The following is a 19389-nucleotide window of genomic DNA, read 5'->3' on the forward strand; positions in this document are numbered from 1 at the left end:
CCAACAACGCCCCGTATACGGGGAGGGGGGACCCCGTAAGCCCCCAGACCCACGGGGAGGGAGGTCCCCACCCACGCCCCGCATATCGGGCAAGTGGGTGCCCCACAAGCCCCCTGGCACATGGGGGACCCCCATCAGTGCCCTGTATATAGGGAAAGGGGGGGACGGATACGTCCTCTCCATATGGGGAAGGGGGACCGCCATCCCCGCCCTGTCTCTGGGGCAGGTGGGGCCCACCACATCCCGTAGCGCACTCCGCACAGCGGCGTGGCCCCTTTAAGAGCCGGGAGGCGGGGAGGGAGGCGTGGCCTCCCGTGACGTATCCCCCCTTATCGCTCCCCCCTCCCGCGCGTCCTGACGTTACGCCGCCGCCTCGCCCCGCCCTCGGCGCGCGCGCTCCGCCGCCGGTGCAGCCCCGCCCCTTCCCGGCCCCGCCGGGCGCGATGCCGCGGGTGTACATCGGCCGCCTCAGCTACCAGGCGCGGGAGCGGGACGTGGAGCGGTTCTTCAAGGGCTACGGCAAGATCCTGGAGGTGGATCTCAAGAACGGGTGAGCGCGGAACGGACCGGCCTTTTTCCGTCGCTCGCCGTCGGTGGAGCGCGGACCGGGCCGGCCCGGCCCGGCCCTGGCGCCGGGCGGCGGCTGTGAGGGGCGGGCGGGACGCCCGGGCCTCCCGGGGGGTGAGGGCGGGCAGGACGCCTGGGTCTGTGTGGTGATGGGGGGGGAGGACGCCTGGGTTCCCATGGCAACCGGGGGCGGGCGGGAGGCCTGGGCCTCCATGGCGGGCGGGGGGGGGGGGGGCAGGGCGCCCGGGTTCCCATGGCAACGGGGGGGCAGCACCCCTGGGTCCCTGCTTCGGTTATGGGGGGGTCCCCTGTGTCCTGCACCCCTCGGGGGGGGGGTGTCCCTGAGGGCTTCCCCTGCGCCCCCAGGCCCCTCCGTGCCCCAGGCTGAGCACCCAAGGGTGGGCCGGGGCATCCCGCTCCCCAAAACCCGGCTGTGGGGGGCACAGCCCCCCTTCGCAGCCACCCTCGCAGCACCAGAGCTCTGTTCGCAGCACCCCGGGGCGGCATCAGCCGGTGGGGGTGTCCTGCCCCCCCCCGAGCCCCCCTGAAGCCCTGACCTACCCTGCGTGTTCGTACCTGGGTGCTGTTCCAGCTCCGCGCAGCACCTAGAGGGTTTGCATCCTGCTCCACCAGGACTTGCCCAAGACGTTCAAGTCTGGATTTTTCAAGAGAAAACAAATTGCTATTTTTGGTGTTGTTTTTTTTTCTCCCCAACACTTAAAGCCGCCAGCCGCATGAGTGTTGGCGTCTTTACTTTTTCCAAGAAACCCAACTTGAAGTCTTGCTTCGGAAGACTGAGTGGAATATGGATTTTATCGTTATCAGCCAGGAGAGCCAATTATTATTTTTGCTTTAGAGGTTGAGATGAGGAATCTCTTGTAAAAGTTAATCCCTGAGCATTAAAAAAAAAGCCTCATTAAGTTTAAACACTGGTTGTACTGGTAGGTGGACATATAACAGCTTTATAAGATGAATAAAAGCCACTATTAAAACAAACAAGCATGCACGTGTCAGTGTTTTCCCCAACGCAGCTTCAGGTGACGTTGAAGGTTGCCCATGCCTGAAATACTTGAGCGCTCTGTTTTCCAGTCCCACTGTGTGTCCTCAAAAGTGGGGGTTTTTGGGGGGGGGTCAGTTTTCCTGTTGATGTTTAAAGCTTCCAAACTAAATATTTCTGTTCCATAGACAGATGTCGGAAAAAAACCCAAACTTTCTTGGCAGATGTGGAACTCCCCAAGTTACATGGCTAATGGACTTGTCCTCTTGCTTTATTGAAAAACATCTACCAAGGACCAGCCCCACAATCCCAGCTCGGCGTTTAGAAATCGTCTGCGGGGCGGTGGTGTGGGTGCAGGAGTCGACTTACGGGTGCTGTTGAGTGGCCCAAACTTGTGGCATCTTAAGTACGAACGGTAACAGGTACAGAGGGGGAGAGGGCTCAGCTTGCCTGGACCTAAAATTTGGGTGCTCTGAATGGGATACGCTTTGTTCCAGAGCTAAAGTCATTTTTGTCACCTCGCTTGGGGGAGACAGAGTTCAAAAGTTGCAGATAACGGAAAGAACACGGGAAACTTCAGATAATGTAACTGAGTTGTCATTCCCCTTGCTGTTTGCCGCTTCTGTAGCGGATTGCTTCAGCTGTGGCTTCGATAGAGCTCAGTCTGTATTTCTGGGATTAACTCAACCCTTTAATTCCTCTTTTAGTTGTATATTCTGAAGTTCTTTCAACAGGCTGCTCTTGGTTTGTAGTTAAATTCCAGTTTGACAAAAAACGTACTTGAACTATCAGATTTTGTGTCTCTTACTTGGGACAGCCTTGTGCTGCACTTTTGCCGGGTGCTCTGCAGTTTGCTTTGTTCGCCTCCTGATCCTTTCTCCACAACTTATTTTTAGTAGTGCTTAGCAAACGGTTAAAAATTACCGCACAGTGTTAGACTTGAGAGATTCTTTCAGTTTCTTCTGGAAATTTGTGGGCTATTTTCGGTGCTCAGCCAGGAGGAGATTAGCCGTTCGGTATTTTAGCAGTTAAGCTGAAATGCTTGAGCAAGAGGATGAAACCGCAATGTGATACAGCGGAGTCCTAAAAGCTTAGCTGGGCCTTGCTTGCTGCTAATTGTAATTTAAGCTTGCGATTCAAAGGCTGAAAGCAATGTTTACCTGAGAGAAGGATGGGAAAATAAAAATCCAGTTTCTGTAGGATTCTCCGTTCCAAGTTGCAATTTCTACGCCCGTAGTTTTTATATTCTTTTTTTCCTACTCAGAACTGCATTGACAACCAGAGCTGTGCGTGGCAGTAGCATATGTATTGCACGACCAAAAAAATTGGACTTTTCAGCTGCTCTTTTATCTTCTAAAAACATGCTAAAAGCTAGCTGTAATAACTCTAAGAGCTGCAAGCTTTCATTGATGAGGAAAACAATTTGCAGTCTCGCTAGCTTAAAAAATAGTTCTACCTGTGTGCTTACCTGCCCTGCATCACCCTGACCAGCTTTCGAGAATTCATGGCTTCATCTGCATGACAGGGGACTGTAACGGATTGAAGAACACAGATCAAAACTAAAAGCTTCAAACTTCAGTTCTTTCATCTAGCCAGGTTCAAAGTCTGTATTTGTTGCCCAAAGAGAAGCAATTTGATTTCCCTGCGCCATCCCCACCAAAATATTTAATGCCCATTAACTTTAATTAGAGCAATCGGTATTAAAAAAATAACCAAATTGGTGTCACAACATACCGATACCCAGTACACCTAGATGATGGCAAGGTGACCTGCTCATGAATTGGTTTTTAAGTCCAGTGGATTTGTGGATTTTTTTTTTTTTCCTTTGCTAACATTAGGCTGAATAAGGTGAGATTTTAATTTTTTTTTTGCTTTAAGGTGTTCAGTTGTGCTAGAAGACCAGAAATGCTCAGCGATGTTTGTCATTAGTGCGGAAACTTCAAAGAATCACCACTAAATCTTAAATTTAAAGAGTTTAAGTATTGAAATTCAAATATTTGTTGAGGTTGTAACGTCAGTGACTCATTTAAATGAGTGATTTTGTTTCAAGCGGCCTGAGGATGCTTTTCCTTGATAAAGCCCTGCTCCTGGCCGCGGCCTCCTCGGCGCGGGAGGACTGGCAGGCAGCGTGCCGCCTGCGTCTCTGCCGTGCCTCTGCCTGGCTACGGCGCGGGCGAGCAGCCCAAATGGATCGCGAGCCATCTACAAGTTAACTTTCAGGAGCGTTTTCTAGAGCCGGACACATTGCATCTTTATTCCAAACGAAGCAGAAGCCAGGAATCAGTTTTTCATGTGTTTCCTCCTCTGCGGCTGCTCATCGACGCCTGCTTGCCCCAACCTCGCTCCTCCAGAGACGACGGAGGAGCGATGAGGTGCAATGAGCTCGTTTTGAAGGTATCTGTCCATAGGAAGCAATTGCGTAATGTGAAATTCAGAAAGCTGCCAAACCATCAACTCGATTTGTTGAGAGCGGGCGAGAGTTCAGCAGGTCTCCGTTGGGAACATGCAAAGCAGCGGCTGAATCGACCCCGCAGCCGCGGGCCGGGCTGAGACGGATTGCCGCCCATCTAAGCCTCACGGATTTCTAGCCTGCGTTGGCAAAGGGCAGAGCCAGCAGCTTTCAGGTCCTTCTCGGCGCACGGGGCTCGTGCTTTTGGGCTCCCGCACCAGCCATCGATGAGTAGAGGGGGAAAATTGGCACCTGGGGAATGCCATAGAGGTGGGCTTCGTGCTGGTGGGCTTTTTTGTCCTTTCACTTTGGGTTTAAAAAACAAAAAACCTCGCCTTTTCGGAGGTTCAGGTTATTGGAATTGCTTGGGCTAAGGACATACTCCTGCAGCTTTTTCCTTTTTTGAGTCATGAACAGAAAATGGTGTTGCTTCACATCAGCTGAAGTAAATTGCATTGACATTTTTAGTAAGTAGTTTTATGCCACATATGAAGTAGTAATAGTAGACATTTAAAAGAAGATTACTTGCGCTGCTGTCGTATCACAGCAGGTTCGGATTGCTGTAGTTAAGGCTGTGTCAGCAGTTGTGGCTTTCTGTGGTGTAAAACTGCTTCTGAAGGTTTGTGATTCCTGTTTTTAGCTCATACGGTGCAATGATGTTATACATATTTAACAGGTGGACCAGTATTACTTTCATTTAGGAGTGATGTGGGCTATGATGTTTAGTATTCTTCAAACGCAAGAAATCTCAAGGTTTGTAGGAGAGGGACTCGCTGGAGGTGCTGTGCCTCGTCTGGGGTGCGAGACAGGTGGCCGGGGCCCCCCGGCAACTCCTGGGTGCACTTCTGGGAAGAACAAGTTCAATACTGGGCTCGGATCGAATCCAGATATTCCTCTGTTATTCCAGCTTCAAATCTCTGTGCATTTATTGTCTCGAAAGTGCTGGTGCGTACCAGGCACTTCACCTTGTAAGTAATTGCTTTTAGGGTGCGATCTCGTTTAAACGTTTGAGCTCGCTTGCTCTATTTCTGGAATTGAAGGGAAGGAGGTTGCAATTTGAATGGTTTTATAATGACTGTGGTTGTTTCAATTGTTATAAATCAATCACGCTTGTTTCTTCCATGGAACTACAGCACTTGCATGCGAAAGCAGCCACCTTAGTTGTGGTGTTTGGAGTCATTCTGAAGTATTTTGTTAATACAGGCACCATTACACTGCAAAGCGGTAGCCATGGTTGGGGGAGGTAGTGAGAAGGCTTAAAAAAAGTGACCTAAAAGAGGAGGCCAGCATTTTTGTATCGGGGGGTTGTTCTTCTGGATTATTTAAAACACCAGCACTCACAAATATTTCCCCCTGGGGCTTGCGAAGGCCTGAGTTCAGGATTGTGTCTTTGCCTACAGCGGCCGGAGGTTGTAGCCGAAGGGAGGCTGCCGCTGCGCGCGGGGCTGCAGCGTCCTCGGCCGTTGCCTGCGGGACGCTGGAGCCTGGAGCTGGTCTTGGCAGCTGCCTGAGGGAGAAGTGACTTCAACGGCAGGTAGCCTCTGAATTCCGATAAACAGCGCTCTGATGCTTTTTGTCCTCTTTCCCCTGACCCGTCGGGATAATGGGCATCTGCACAATGTTGGCTTTTAAATAGGTGTTTAACTCTTGTCAGGTTAGGAATTGGCAGGCTCGAGTTTTGCTTCAGTGCCGCTGTGAGTTTGTTCTGCAGCCGTAAGCAAGCCACCGGCTTGTCCCTGAGCACCAGCTGTAAGAAATTATTTTAAAACCCTACGCTCGGTCTTTTGGGACCTCGGGCCCACAGGGATTAGGCGCTTGCAGCAGCCTGACGTTGGCACTGATGTCTGTGACACCCCAAAGATTAAACGCTGGCTTTGACTTCTCAGGCCAGCAGCGGTCTGCAAGCTTTTGTCTCTGTATCGTGTTCATCTTTGGTAATAGGAAACCCATGCCACAGAGTTCATTTGAATGTCGAAATTAAGCATTTTTTTTGTTTTTTTTTTTTCAATTGGTATCCTTCCTCTTGCGCTTGATCTGCCCATGACTTCCAAGTCTTGAGCAAGGCTAGCACAGCAGATGTTTTCAAAGAGAAAACTTGGTCTGCTCCTCTCTGGCCCTGCACCCTGTGCTGCCCTTGCAAGGCCTCTTGGCCGCAGCTGGACTCTTCGTTTGCCTGGGAAATTTGTTCCTGGTTGCTGTTGCTGCATTTTCTCACGTCCCTTAAAAAGGTTTGGACTCGCCATGCTCTCTTAAATGCTCGGATATTGGAAATACAGCAGGCAGAAAACACTTTCTCAGCAGTACCTGGGAAGCTGCAAGTATCTCAGCAGGTGGAAGATCTGTCCTGTTGCACGAGCACGTTTTCTTACCCAGCCCATCGGTACTGTCCACAGTCAAGAGTAAAATGAGTCTGACTGAAGAAAAAAAAAAAAAAATCCCTTTTCCTAACCTGCCTTTGTGTTTTATTTCTTGTCGGACCTTTCATGCAGGCTGCACAGACCACTTGTGTCTACAGAGATGAACGAATGTTTCCATTTGAAGTGTAGGAATTGAGGTAGCTTCCTAATCGAACCAGGAATGAACCCAGGGCTCTTCAAAAATCAGGACAAATCCTAATCCATGGAACATCTATTCTGGCATATCTGTCAAATGCCATTCCAGCCTCACTGCCGTTGAGCAAATGTATTGACTAAAGCAGGATAGCACCACATTTCGTGGGTTTGTGGGGTAGCGCTCGTGGCCTTGAAGGCTCCGGTAGCCTTCGGGCAGTTGCAGCCGATGGCCGTCTGAAGGACAGCAGCGGAGAAGCACGCTCCTCGGGCTCTGCAGAACCCCGCCGTGGGCTGCGAGTGGGTTTTGAGCCCAGATACCTCGGGTTCAGTTCTTTCCCGGTGATTCTTTTTTCTCTCCCTCTCTCTAGGTACGGCTTTGTTGAGTTTGATGATCTGCGAGATGCAGATGATGCCGTTTATGAGCTAAACGGTAAAGATCTTTGTGGGGAGAGAGTGATCGTTGAGCATGCCAGAGGCCCACGTCGTGACAGCAGTTACGGTTCTGGACGCAGTAAGCACTAACATGCATTTGTATCCGTGACTTATTTTAAATAAAACATTTTTTGCTCATTTTAAAAAAAAAAAAAAAAAGTAATTTTAAAAGAAAATGATATGAAGTTGTGAATAGTGTTCTGTAACTGTAAATGTAACTGTCGATCTGAATATTTATTAACTTGTTTGCTGTATTAAAGTATTTTAATTGATAAATTAATAAACACAATTTCTCGTACCATTTTTATTATTATCCTTTCGTTTAACTATTTGAATGGTTTATTTGCAATGTGATGTTTAACATAGCCTTAACAAAGACCTCAATGTTTTAATTGAAAGAGTCCTTTGAGGCTAAGATGACTGCCCGTTCCATTTGCTGACCTTGGGTTACCTTTCCATGAGTGGCTCTTTGACCTTTGTGGCCCTTGGCTGACCAAAAAAGGAAGCCATGTGACGACCGCAAGCTTTTCCCATTAGACCTGGGTGGTGAGGACCCCAAGGGTTAGAGACAGATGAGATTAATCTGAAATAGGTGCCTGAAAAGCTTTATTCATGTCAGATATTCAGAAAACTTTAAGCAATGTAAGTAACATGAGTAAACTGGCTTAATTCGGTTTCTTCTTTCAAACTGTTTTTAAAATAACTTAACTTTAATTGCATGTTAATCGTAGCGTAATTATAATCACGGGCGTTGTTTTAATTATGTGCTTGTAGTAAATTTTTTTTTTTAATGCTTTGGATCTTTGTAACGTTTTATAGAAAGGGGATTGAATTTAGACTAGCGGGTGGGTGAATTTTTAATGTATTTGCGATCATACGGGGCAGAACAGTTTTCGTCCGGGATGTAGCGAGAGCGCTCCAATTCCCTAGTTGAAGTACTGCTGTCTGCTTGTCACCTCCTAAAGGTGGATATGGTTATAGAAGAAGCGGAAGAGATAAGTACGGTCCTCCTACCCGTACAGAATACAGATTGATTGTGGAAAATTTGTCAAGCCGCTGCAGTTGGCAAGATCTTAAGGTATGGGGCCCCTTTCTTTACCCTCTCTCTATGAAAGAGCACAAAGGGTAAAAAAGTTAGCTTCCGTTTCAACAAGGAAAAACGGTATACGCTTGTGTTCTTGATTCCAACTTGTTAATAAGTCGGTGTGCTCCTATGCCTACAAGCAGATTTTGGAAGTAATACACACAGTAAGTCAATGTGGAAGCGTATTTGCATATATAAAATCATTAATGCAACGTTGGGAGTTGCAGCCGCAGACTCGGTGCCACGGAGGGAATAACTTTTTTCTTTAACACAAACCAACATCACGTACAGATGTGTTTTATCTTCTCTTTAAGCCCTGTCAAAACACTTTAATCGTGCCAGTGGTAGGAGTCACTAGAGATGGAGGAGTTCGCCCTTGTCACTTTGGATTTTACTCATCAACTTGCAAGGTGCTAGAGCTGTTTGGAAACGATAGCATCGTTCTTGCACAGCCTCTGTTAGAATTTCCACACCATGTAAAGCTGTTTTAAAGAGAGTTTCAGGGAAAGGATGCTTCCAGAATGAGCAATCACACCAAACCTCTGCCAAAAGCTAGTATTTTCTCCCAAGTCTGAAGGAGTGGAACGGGATTCTCGGCAGGGGAAGCAGTGGGTAACGCTGCGTAGCCCCCACTGCCTCCGAGTACGCTGGAGGTGAAGCGTTGGCTCGTGATTATCTGCATCGGGGATGGGGGCAGGACAGGGAGCAGAATTTCAATAGTGGGTGCAAAAAGATAGTGTTTCCTTATCAAACTTAGCAGCAATGGTTAAAAACACTTGTTCTTACAGGAACGCTTTCTTTTACGGTTCTCTTTTAAGGATGTGTAAAATTTGTTCTAAACAAACTTTGACGTAGTAGAAACTGGTCTGTAATTGAATATGTAACGCTAGTTCAGGTACGTACTGAGATGATTCTTCAAATGTCTCCTGTTGTTAATGCTTCACACCATCAATAGCTTGTCTTTGCTTCTGGTATTAAAAATTGTAAGTAGAGCATGGCATGATTAATCCTCTACTGGATGCGTTGCTTTTTTTGGAATAGCTTTCCTTTCAGTGTACTTAAGGTGGGAGTAGCTGGGTTGAAAACAGACCGAATCGGAGTTCTGTGCCCCGTTTCCATTGCAGCCGAAGCCCGCAGCGGCTGAAAGCCGGCCCCGGCTGACGGCTCGCTCAAAGCGGGGCGGAATGGCCCTCCCCGATCCACAGAGGTGTTCAGTCATCGAAACAGAGAGGCTGGGAAGCATGAAGTGGGAAAATGAATTGAGCTTTTACTTGTGTAGGGGTTTCTTCCAGCAGAATGATGAGATCTGTTACCTAGGCGGAGGGCGAAGGGAGGCCTGCTTGCCTGTAGTCTTCTTGCCTCTTCATATTCAACCTTTTGAAGTTTATCAGCTTTCCCAAGCTACCTTTGAAAAAATGATTTGGAGAGCAAGCATTTTATTTCTTTAATCGCTTTTGTAATTTGAAACTTATCATAGTCCAGAGCATATTCGATATTAGGGTCAGGATGGGAGACCTTAAATTATCATTTGGCTCAAAACTGTCAACACCACTGTTGGTTTGCGGTACCACCACCGTGGTTCTAATCGCACAAACTCTGTGAAATTTGGCTTGCTCAGAAACCTTGGCGTTAGCCCCGCAAACGCTGTTTGGTTAAAACCCTTGCTGACATCCGTGTGAACAGAAGAGGCTCAGTGAGCGTCGTTGCAGAAATGAGCAGGGTCAGCCTGCAAGCCTGGCTCTGGATTCGAGGCAATGGTTATTCTGTCCTCTTCCTCTAGGATTATATGCGTCAGGCAGGGGAAGTGACATATGCAGATGCACACAAAGGAAGGAAAAATGAAGGTGTGATTGAGTTCAAATCCTATTCTGACATGAAAAGAGCCCTTGAAAAGCTGGACGGGACAGAAGTAAATGGCAGAAAGATTAGATTAGTGGAAGACAGACCTGGATCGAGACGGCGCCGCTCTTACTCCCGAAGCCGAAGCCATTCGAGGTATGTCTCTCTATAGTGTAGAGATCAAATCTCCAGGCTGAATCTGGCTGCAATTATGTGAATACACAGCAGGTTCCACAACACCTTGGAAGTGTTCAGAGTTCCCAATAAATCTGGTTTTTGAGAATGTATTAGTTACCTGCAAGTAAGCAAGGGAGATGAGGCCTCTGTTCAGAGGCATCTTCCTCGGTGAACGGGTGTATCCGCCAGCTGAACACCTGACAGCGTGCTGCTGTTCCTCCCAGCTGCATCAGGTCCGTCGTCCCTGCTGTCTTGCAGGAGAAGGCTGCATGGCAGGCGGAGCTGTGCACGCAGAGTTTAACAGAAGGTGCTGTTAGCACTTCAGCTCTGAACGTCGTGTTCTGCTGAGGGCACCATGACGAACAGTTCTGTCTCAGCTTGGAAACCCCCGCCCCTTCCCTGTTTCTGAGATTCGCTGTTTCGTTGTACGATCGAGAGAGCCGCTTCAGCACGCAACACCGAGTATTTTCCCCTTCCCATTCTGGGGTAGAACTTGTTGTCGCAAGAAAACTCAGGCAAATTTCTGCTGTTCGTAGAACAGCTTGCTTAGGAAATCAAAGCCTGAATCAAAGCTTTATCCTAGTGTCTCCCGGGATTCAAATGCTGACTTGATTGGGAAAGTGATTCTCGCTGCTTTATCTTCAGTAAGGTTGCCTGTTTTCTTCCAGATTAGCAACCCTGCTCGCTTCCAGACATGGCAGCAGGGGCTGAGCAGTGGGGAGGGGGGTACCCTGCCTGCAACCTTACTGTGTAACGCTCTCGCCGTTCGGCTGCTTGAAAGGTGCTTTACTGCTACGGGGCTTTACCCGCAGGGGACCGGGGGATCGCAGGCTCTCCACGCGCGCGTGTGCTAATGTTGAGCTGATTGATTTTGTTCCAGGTCTCGCTCTCGAAGCAGACATTCTCATAAGAGCAGGAGCCGCAGTGCCAGTAGTAGTCGCTCCAAGAGTAGATCAAGATCCAGGTATGTCTCTGTGTGGGAAGAAATTAAATGGGAACCATCATCCTAAATTTGCAGTAGGAACACTGTTTTTCTTTTCCCTGCCGTATTATGCACAGCATTTAAGTGCCAGTCAAACCCAAGCCGTGCTAAAGCGGAGCTGTCTCTTGCCTTTGCGCTTTCAGGTCTGTGTCCCGTTCCAGAAGCAAGAGCCGTAGTCGAAGCAAGAGCCGTAGCAGAGGCCAAAAAGAGAAAAGCAGGACTCCAAGTAAAGAGGATAAAAGTAGGAGCCGCAGCAGGAGTGCAGAGAAATCCCGAAACAAAAGTAAAGATAAATCCGAGGGCGCTCTCCATAACAGTGACGAGAAAACAAAGAGCAGGAGCCGCAGCAAGGAAAAGAGTAGGAGCAGGAGTGGGAGTAAGGACAGGGGAGAGATGAGGGAGAGCATGAGGAGCAGGAGCAAGGAGAAGAGTAGAAGCAAAGACAGGGAGAAGAGCATTAGCAAGGCTAGAAGCAGGAGCAAGAGCAGGGATGAGAGTAGGAGCAGGAGCCACAGTAAGGATAAAAGGAAAAGTAGGAAGAGAAGCAGGGATGACAGCAGGAGTAGAAGCAGGAGCCGCAGCAAGAGTGAGAAAAGCAAGAGGCGCAGCAAGCGAGACAGCAAACCAAGTAGCAAGAAGAAAAGGAAGGAGAGCCGCGAGCGGTCCAGGTCAGCCTCCAAAGAAAAGGAGCATCTAAAATCAGATTCTGACAAAAAGGAGGCAAGAGGTGAGGGGGAGGATGCAGCCGCACGTCGGGTGTCCCGCTCCAGGTCTAGGTCGATTTCCAAGTCAAAACCAAATCTCAAATCAGATTCTCGTTCCAGGTCTAAATCTGTTTCAAAGCCTAGGTCCCGGTCCAAGTCTAGATCTAGGTCTGCCTCTAGGTCACACTCCCGATCGCGGTCAAGGTCTCGCTCCAGATCCTAACCTTGCCACGACCACGCTTGGAACGGTTGGAAAAGTCTTTTGTACATGTTTAGTAGTTGTAGCGCAAGTGATTGAAGTAGAAAACCTGTCGATGCTGTATATTTTTAACAACCCTGATGGTATGTCTGTCACTGTGAGCTGCAGCGCTCCCTCCCTGCAGTGCTCTCTGGCGCAAGGCTCTTCAGCTCATTTTCTATCCGACAGAAAGGTTCTCTTTAAATATAACTCTTCCCAGAGCACCGAACTTGCCCTCTTTGCCAGGAGGAGCCTTGCAGAGGAGGAGCGCTGCACCTCGGTGGGTCTATGAGGTTGCAGTGGTGACTGATAGGTAGGTACGGCGGCTTCAGCAGTCTTCGCCCTCGAACTGATGCCCCTTGATGTATGCCATTTCGTGGAAGTGCTAAGTCTTAAGTTTCATACTACTTTCGTTTCATATTTTTTGGACTTAAAGTTGTGAATAGCACAGTCAAAAGGAAAAAAAAAAAAAAGGTACTTGCAGTAATCCATAGGGAAAAGAAGTATAGTTCCATATTCTGGTATTGTGACAATATCCTTGTTTTATATTAAATTTTTTTATTTTATTTTTCCCTGTCTTGCAAAGTACAGTGATTCCTGTTTCCATGAGATTTGAATAAAGACTATTTTTGCTTGATGACATTTGGTGGTGGTTCCACGGAGTTGTGTTGTGATTGTCACCGTTTTCTATCGATGGGCGCAGGCTTGCACTCGCAGAGGGGTTACTCGCGGCGAACGGGTCCTTGGTTTAGAAAGCCGCTTCACGCTAAAGGCAGTCGCGCCGATCGAATCCGATCCAGTTGAAATAACTCATTTCTCTAGAAACACTTGTTGTTTGGAGCTTTAACATTGCAGTAAGGAGAAGAATACAGGAGGATGAACCAAGAAGCAATAGTGAAGGTGACGGGCCTGCTTTCCACCGTCCGTGTAAATGAAGCGTGGGGAGCTTCGGCTCCCGTCGCACCGGGAAGAAAACTTTTCGCCAGCTTCACTCGCTCGACGCAAGTCAGCTGAAATCATTGTTTGTCCCACGACGTCTTAGGCGTTAAGCAGCTGATGCTGGAGGTGAGCGTGGCTGGCAGGGAAAGGTGCTTTTCTGCTTTTTCCTTTATTCTGTAGCTCGCCAGTCCAATCGTTTCCTCGCTCGCACCGTCGGCCTTTCTGCCGGCACCTTTGGGAACCGACGGGGGAAGCACCAGGCTGCTTTCACGGGTGGTTTTCTACTCTAGCACACTCGGCAAGAGAAAGCGAAGCCGTCGCAACCGTTTGCTTCTGGTTCTTCTTCGATGTCGTGATCCCTGATGGCGAGTTTGGGGTTTCAGTTGTGAGCCCTGACTTCCTCAACAGGAAGGTGTCGGTCCGACCCAGGCGCGACACGGACGTTAGGCTTGGACAGCGCGAACCAGCCTTCGCTCTGGGCACTGCGCAGCAGCCGCTGTCTGTCTTAACGTCCCCCAAAAATGCGGGGGGGGGGGAATTGTGGTGTGGGGATTTCCAGCCACGGACTGAAGGTCCGGTTCGTGCACGGCCCTTTCCTGGAAGGGAGCTGCTGTGCAGAAACCCCCGTCTGCTCTGAAGCTGCGGTGCCGAGGGGCTCTGCCATCCCACTGAAATTCCCTAGCGCTCGCTCTCCGGCTTCTCTAGTTACGCCCACAGCAATTTGGAGCCTCGGCTTGTCTCTCCTCAGCATATTTTCCAGGAGTTGTTCCTCCTAATAAAACACCTGTGCTTGGGGGGAACCTTTATAAAAGAAAAAACGGTGCAGGACGTGCTCCTGAGGAGCTCTGGGCCTGGGAGCACGGCGCAGGGCCGCTCTGCCGGCGCGTCCCCGGCATCCCCGCGGACATGGGGCGGAAGGCAGGCGCCTCCTAGCAGGAGCTTTGTAGCCGTTCCTGAGCAACACCCCAATTTTAGACTGGGGCCGGTAGCAAATCGCTCAAACTGAGCTTTCCACAAGCTCTTCTGTTGCACGGGGGGCTTTGAATGCAGAACCGGCGTCCCCAGCACCCCGCTCTGCTGGCCAGCAGTGTTCCGAAAAATAAAAGGCAAAACCTGAAAAATAAAAGGCAAAACCCGAAAAATAAAAGGCAAAACACATTTTGTGAGTTCTTGCTTGGTCTGGAGGAAAAAAAAAAAAGGTTAGTTATGGCTTTATCAAAAACTTTTCTTTAGCAACTTTCAAACCGCTAACAATACTCAGGACAGCAGTTCTCGCGGCCAGATCTTAACTTCATAGGTGCGAGTAATTCCGTATAATTTGATCATTTGAAACTTGTACTGCTGTGTGAAAAAGATGAAAGGGCGACAGATCCTAAGAGTTGCTTTCAACACAAACTATTGCCGTAGAGTTGAAGAGGGGTCAGGGCTCGGTGAGAGGCTCAGACTTTATCAAATGTCAGATTGCTACGGCAGCAGGAGAAAGCTCTGCGGAAGCGATATTTCATTTCTTTAGAAGGAAAGGCCTTTTTCAGCTGTATATATTTAGTGCTTTAACATCTTAGGCTCTCGTAGTAACATTTCTAATCCCTTTTGCTGCTTAATCTTAGCACAGAAGCAAATGAGGCTAGGCGAGCTGTTTGCTAATAGGGGATAATTAGCTGAAAAATACCTTTAAGAAAATCTGCGAACGATAAAGTCTCGGCTAAGACTTTAAAAAGCGACTCTGGCTTTTGCTGTCTGGCTGCAAGGCCGCTCCTAATGGAGCGAGCGTGGTTTTAGTGAGCCGGCTGGGAGAAAGGTCTCTCCCCTAAACGCCCGAAGACGAGGCCTTTGGAGGTGGAGGTGGGTGGGAAAGCGTGGGCTGAGGCGTAGATTTGCGTTGTGTGCAGCCAGGGACGTGCCCCGCCACGGGAAAGACAGGCACCCCTCGAGGCTGCGCGGGCGATGCTGGGGGTCCGGAGCCAGCACCCGCGCCGCGGGGAGGTCGCGTGTGCGAACAGAGCCGCAGCGCGGGCGTTTGATCCCGTTAAGTGTGAATTCCCTGCTTTTCGTCCTGCCGTTTTCCAAGGAGGCGATGGATTGTTGCAAACAAATTATCGGGGGAAGAAAAAACAAGTTTTGAGTTAAAAAAAGGCATCGGAGAGTTGGGCAGCCTGCGATCGGCGCCTGTTTGCCCAGGTCTCTGCTGCTGTATCAGGAGGAGCCTTTGGCTTAGCCCTGTGGGGGCAGCTCTTAAAAAATCACTGAAGTATTTAAAGACGCACCTAGAGCACCTGTTTGGAAGCGCTGGAACTTCAGGAGGAATTTTAATTTCTGGATTTCGGTAAGAATTTGGTCACCTATCGGAGACAGGGTCTTCTGCAAAGCCCAGGGTTGCTAAACTGCACCTCAGGCTCCTGCTACCTCAGCAAACCTTGCCCCGAGGCTGCGATCCGGCTGGGTTTGTCCTGAGCACGAGTGACCCCAGCGAGGGGCTGGGGCTCTTCTCACGCTTGACACGAAGCCTGTGCTTAAGCACTGGCTACGATTTGGCTCCGCACCCTCCCGTGCTTCGCTTTACCCCTAAAGGCGCCCAGCTCTGAGCGGGGGCTGCCGCAACGGAGCGACCCCAGCAGCAGCATTACCCCAGCCCTGGGACAAGCTGCTTTCTCAGCCTGCCGACTCCTTTTTCTTTTTTCTTTTTCGGTTGGCTTGAGGCTGCCACATCTCCCATTGCTCAGATGAAGTTAGAAACGAAGCCGGGAACCCGGCCGTGCCACCGCACGCGCGTGACGCAGCTCAGCGCCTGCGCAGCGAGGATGCGGTGGGAGCGACGGGGGGAGAGCGGCTTCCCGAAGAGGAGATTTCATCAGCTGCAACCATCAGGAAGGTGAAAAATTAAACCCTCGCAGCGGCTCTGGGCTATGAGCCGTCCTGGGGTGTCACATACCCCGGTGTCTCCCTGCAGGAAGGTCCCCGTGCGGGCAGTGGGACCAGCAAGTGGCTCGTTCGGGGCTGCGTCCCCGCACGTCCGGCTCTGGGGGGACGCGGTGGTGTTCCCGCGGCGGGGACGTGGTGGGGAGGTGACAGCTGTCCCAAAATCCGCTGAGCTGCTGGGCAAAGCAAGCTCCAACGCCCTCGCCCCACTGGGACTTTCTTCCTCTGCCGTGAAGGCAGCCTTTAGCGACTCAAGCTTTAAAGCAGGATTTAGCACGTGAAAGGGCTGCTGCCGCTGTTTACGGAAGGTATAGAAGCTCGTATTAAACAAAAAATAAAAGGCGTTATTTCCTCCGCCTCCTGCCTCTGTGGAGGGGGTGGCTCCAGCTGCCGCAGAGGCCCTGCGTTTCACCGCAGCGTCCTTGTCCCCGGTGCGCTGCTCCGGCCGGAGGCTGCGTGGGAATGGGCTCCTCCAAGGAAAGAGCCGTGGTCCCCATCGCAGCCCAGCGTCCCCAGCCAGAGGCTGGGATGATGACGGTCGTTGCCTTCAGCCTCTTTGCCTGCGGGTGCTGGTGGGCTCTGTGGGCTGGCCTGGGGGTCCTCAAACCTCTCCTGTCCCAGGGTCCCCATCTTGGCTGTGATCCCAGCATCTCTGCTACTTTTCCAGAACTGAGACACCGCCCCCCGCCCAGCCAATGTCCCTGCAGGCTGCTGACAGCTGAGATGCCCCAATTCCCGGGATGCTCCAGGTCTCATCGCTCCCTGCAACTGCCTGAAAGGAGGCTGGAGCCGGGGGGGTCGGTCTCTTCTCCCAAGCAACAAGTGATGGGACGAGGGGAAATGGCCTCAAGCTGCGCCAGGGCAGGTTTAGGTTGGATATTGGGAAAAACTTCTTCACCGAAAGGGCTGTCAGGCCCTGGCCCAGGCTGCCCAGGGGGGATTTAAAAGCCGGGGAGATGTGGTGCTGAGGGACATGGTTTAGTGGTGGCCTTGGCAGTGCTGGGTTAACAGTTGGACTTGATGATCTTAAAGGGCTTTTCCAACCTTAACGATTCTGTGATTCTGTGATTCTGTGATTCTATTCTATGATTCATCCCGAGAGCGCAGCATTGCACCTGCCACCCCTCCGTCACCAGCCCCCCAGCAGGTTGGTCCCTTCCCCGCCCCAGGAGAGCTGCTTCGGGCTGCAAAGCCCTCGAGCACCCTGAGGTCTCGAGCCCAGGGGGTGGCACCTCCGCTCATCAGCCCCAAATCCCCAGCCATCGGCATTTTTAAAAAGGCAAAACAGCAGCACCGAAAATCAAAAGCCTTTTTCCCCACCGCCCCATGCTCGGGGGATGCTGCGGGAGAAAACGGCCGCTGTAACCCAGGCGAGAGGAGCTGCTTGCACCCATTTTGGGTGCATTATGCTAAATTCTTATCTGAATTTGGCAGCTCTGGGACGTGGCATCCAGCAGGACGGCGCTGGAAGGGAGCGCGTCGGGAGTCTTTTTTGTCTTTCTTCATTCCACCCTTGCTCAATGTTTTGTCCAAGAGAAAAGGGAAACTTTGAGGCATGTCTGGAAAGCAGGGAAAACTAGGAACAGAGCCATTTCCATGGCACCTTCTCCTTTTGCTGCGTAATCCCGGGTGCCTCGGAGGGGCAGGGACGATGCAAAGCCTCAGGCCGCTGCCTGCACAGAGCGTGCCTCAGTTTCCCTACCTGTAGGATGGAAATATTGGCTCAGGTCTGTCTGCGCTCCGGTGACGGGCATCATCCCTTCCCCACCGACCCTTCGCAGCAGCGCTGCGATGCTTCGCTCCCCGGTGTAGGGGAGGGGCGACCGCCCCGCGAGCGTGCTCGTCCTCCCCGGCAGGTACCCTGATTTTCAGCCCAGGCGCCTTTTTGCAGCAGCTGGGCGGCCTGGGGGTGTCGGAGCAGGAATTTCCAAGGTGAGGACATTTTGAGGCATCTTATTGCCGATAATTAGGCTGAAGCACGGTAAGCGCCGCCCCGGCAGGGCAGCGATGGCAGCAGGGCTCTGCAGCGGCGCGGGTCACTGTGCCCGCGACACCTCTGCCACCAGCACTGCAACGGGCAGGGACGGGCAGGCGCCTCAGCCGCGTCCCGGCTGCGTACCGCAACGCTCCTTTCTGGCTCGCGGGCGGCTGAACGTCACCGAGCGAGTCTCCCCTGCTAATTTTGCATAAAAGTGTAGGTTTTGCATCAAAACCTTCGGCTGGCGCCGCTCACCGGTGCCGGCCCTTAGGGCTTCCCAGCCTGGAGCTGCTGCAACCCCGGTGCTGCACAACGGGCTCGTCAAACCGCGGGGACTTAACCGGCAGCGGTTGTGAAGCCCGTACAATAATATAAAATAATAATAATAATATTGCGTGGCTGGAGAGGAAGAATCAGTGGAACGTCTGCAATAGTTCTGCAATATTTCCAAGCAATAATTCTGTTTGGATAATTAAATACAAGAGCGAAGGCGGCTTTAGGAGGGAGGTATCTGCCCAGACGCACTGAAAAAGAGCCCTAAAATGCGACTGAGGGCCGGGAGGCCCGTCTCGCGGGGGAAACGCCGCCGGCGCGGCAGCTCCGCGGGGGAAAGGAGAAATCCCTGCGGCAGGCACGGGGCGGGCTCTGTCCTGAAACAATCCGTCCAAGCAGCGAGATCGAAGGGTGAGAAGGCCCAAAATAGGGATCACTCAACAAAAATTACTGCAATTAAACCCAAAATATGAGTCTAAATAAACATGGAGAGTTTGGTTAGTTCTAACTCTTCCGGCTCCTCGCCGTCCCCTGGTCCCAGCAAGCGCTCAGACGCCGGCCAGGAGCATCTGCAGAATTAGGGCTGGAACTGGAACTTGCTGACGCAGAGAAGGTGAGAAACGTATTTGTTTTCTAATTTTAAAGACGGGTGTTTTATGTGCCTCACTCGAGGGATGAAGAATATTATGATGCGTATTTCAAATGAGCCATTTCAAATCTCATTTATTATTTTTTTGAAATCCCATTCCATTTAAGCTGTCACAGCTTGGGGCCCGCTCGTGCTCCTTCCTCACTTACGATGGCAAAAAAACCCCCAAAGGGTCGTTAAAAAACCTACCGCCAGTTCTTTTATTGTTTCAAGATTCAAATACAAAGGAAAATAACATTCTCAGATGAGAAGAAAAACAAGTTTAACAAATGCAGAGGAGAAGGGGAAATGTTTTATATTACTCATCGGCGAGGGAGGCGGCGGTCCGTCGCGGTCATGATCCGCCGGGCGCCGGCGGCGATACTGATTTACGTCTCCATTTCCCAAATCTCCGTGAACGTGCCCTAACGCCCCACGGACGTTCATCCCCCTCCCAGTTCATCCCCCTCCCAGTGCCTCCCTGTCCCAGTTCATCCCCCTCCCAGTGCCTCCCTGTCCCAGTTCATCCCCATCCCAGTGCCTCCCTGTCCCAGTTCATCCCCATCCCAGTACCTCCCTGTCCCAGTTCATCCCCATCCCAGTGCCTGCCTCTCCCAACACCTCCCTGTCCCAA

General features: G+C 50.9%; 2 protein-coding genes across 2 annotated transcripts in view; both read left to right on the plus strand.

The window, feature by feature from the left end:
- The first annotated feature begins 378 nt into the window (after positions 1–378).
- SRSF4 (serine and arginine rich splicing factor 4) lies at positions 379–12663 on the plus strand. Its single transcript, XM_087760993.1, has 6 exons — positions 379–550; positions 6934–7076; positions 7963–8075; positions 9862–10076; positions 10978–11061; positions 11223–12663. Exons 1-6 carry the CDS (start codon positions 444–446, stop codon positions 12004–12006), a joined length of 1446 nt encoding a protein of 481 aa, XP_087617119.1. The 5' UTR covers positions 379–443; the 3' UTR covers positions 12007–12663.
- A 3675-nt stretch (positions 12664–16338) lies between these two features.
- LOC104017817 (lethal(3)malignant brain tumor-like protein 4) overlaps positions 16339–19389 on the plus strand; it is a 55951-nt gene continuing 52900 nt past the window's right edge. Inside the window, exon 1 of the mRNA XM_087761281.1 lies at positions 16339–16448. Within this exon, the coding sequence (XP_087617407.1) occupies positions 16339–16448 (110 nt within the window). The remainder of the gene's footprint in view (positions 16449–19389) is intronic.

This window comes from Nipponia nippon, unplaced genomic scaffold (assembly GCF_047370975.1).
Source record: "Nipponia nippon isolate SJK-2023a ecotype South Korea unplaced genomic scaffold, ASM4737097v1 scaffold_23, whole genome shotgun sequence".
Taxonomy (NCBI): domain Eukaryota; kingdom Metazoa; phylum Chordata; class Aves; order Pelecaniformes; family Threskiornithidae; genus Nipponia; species Nipponia nippon.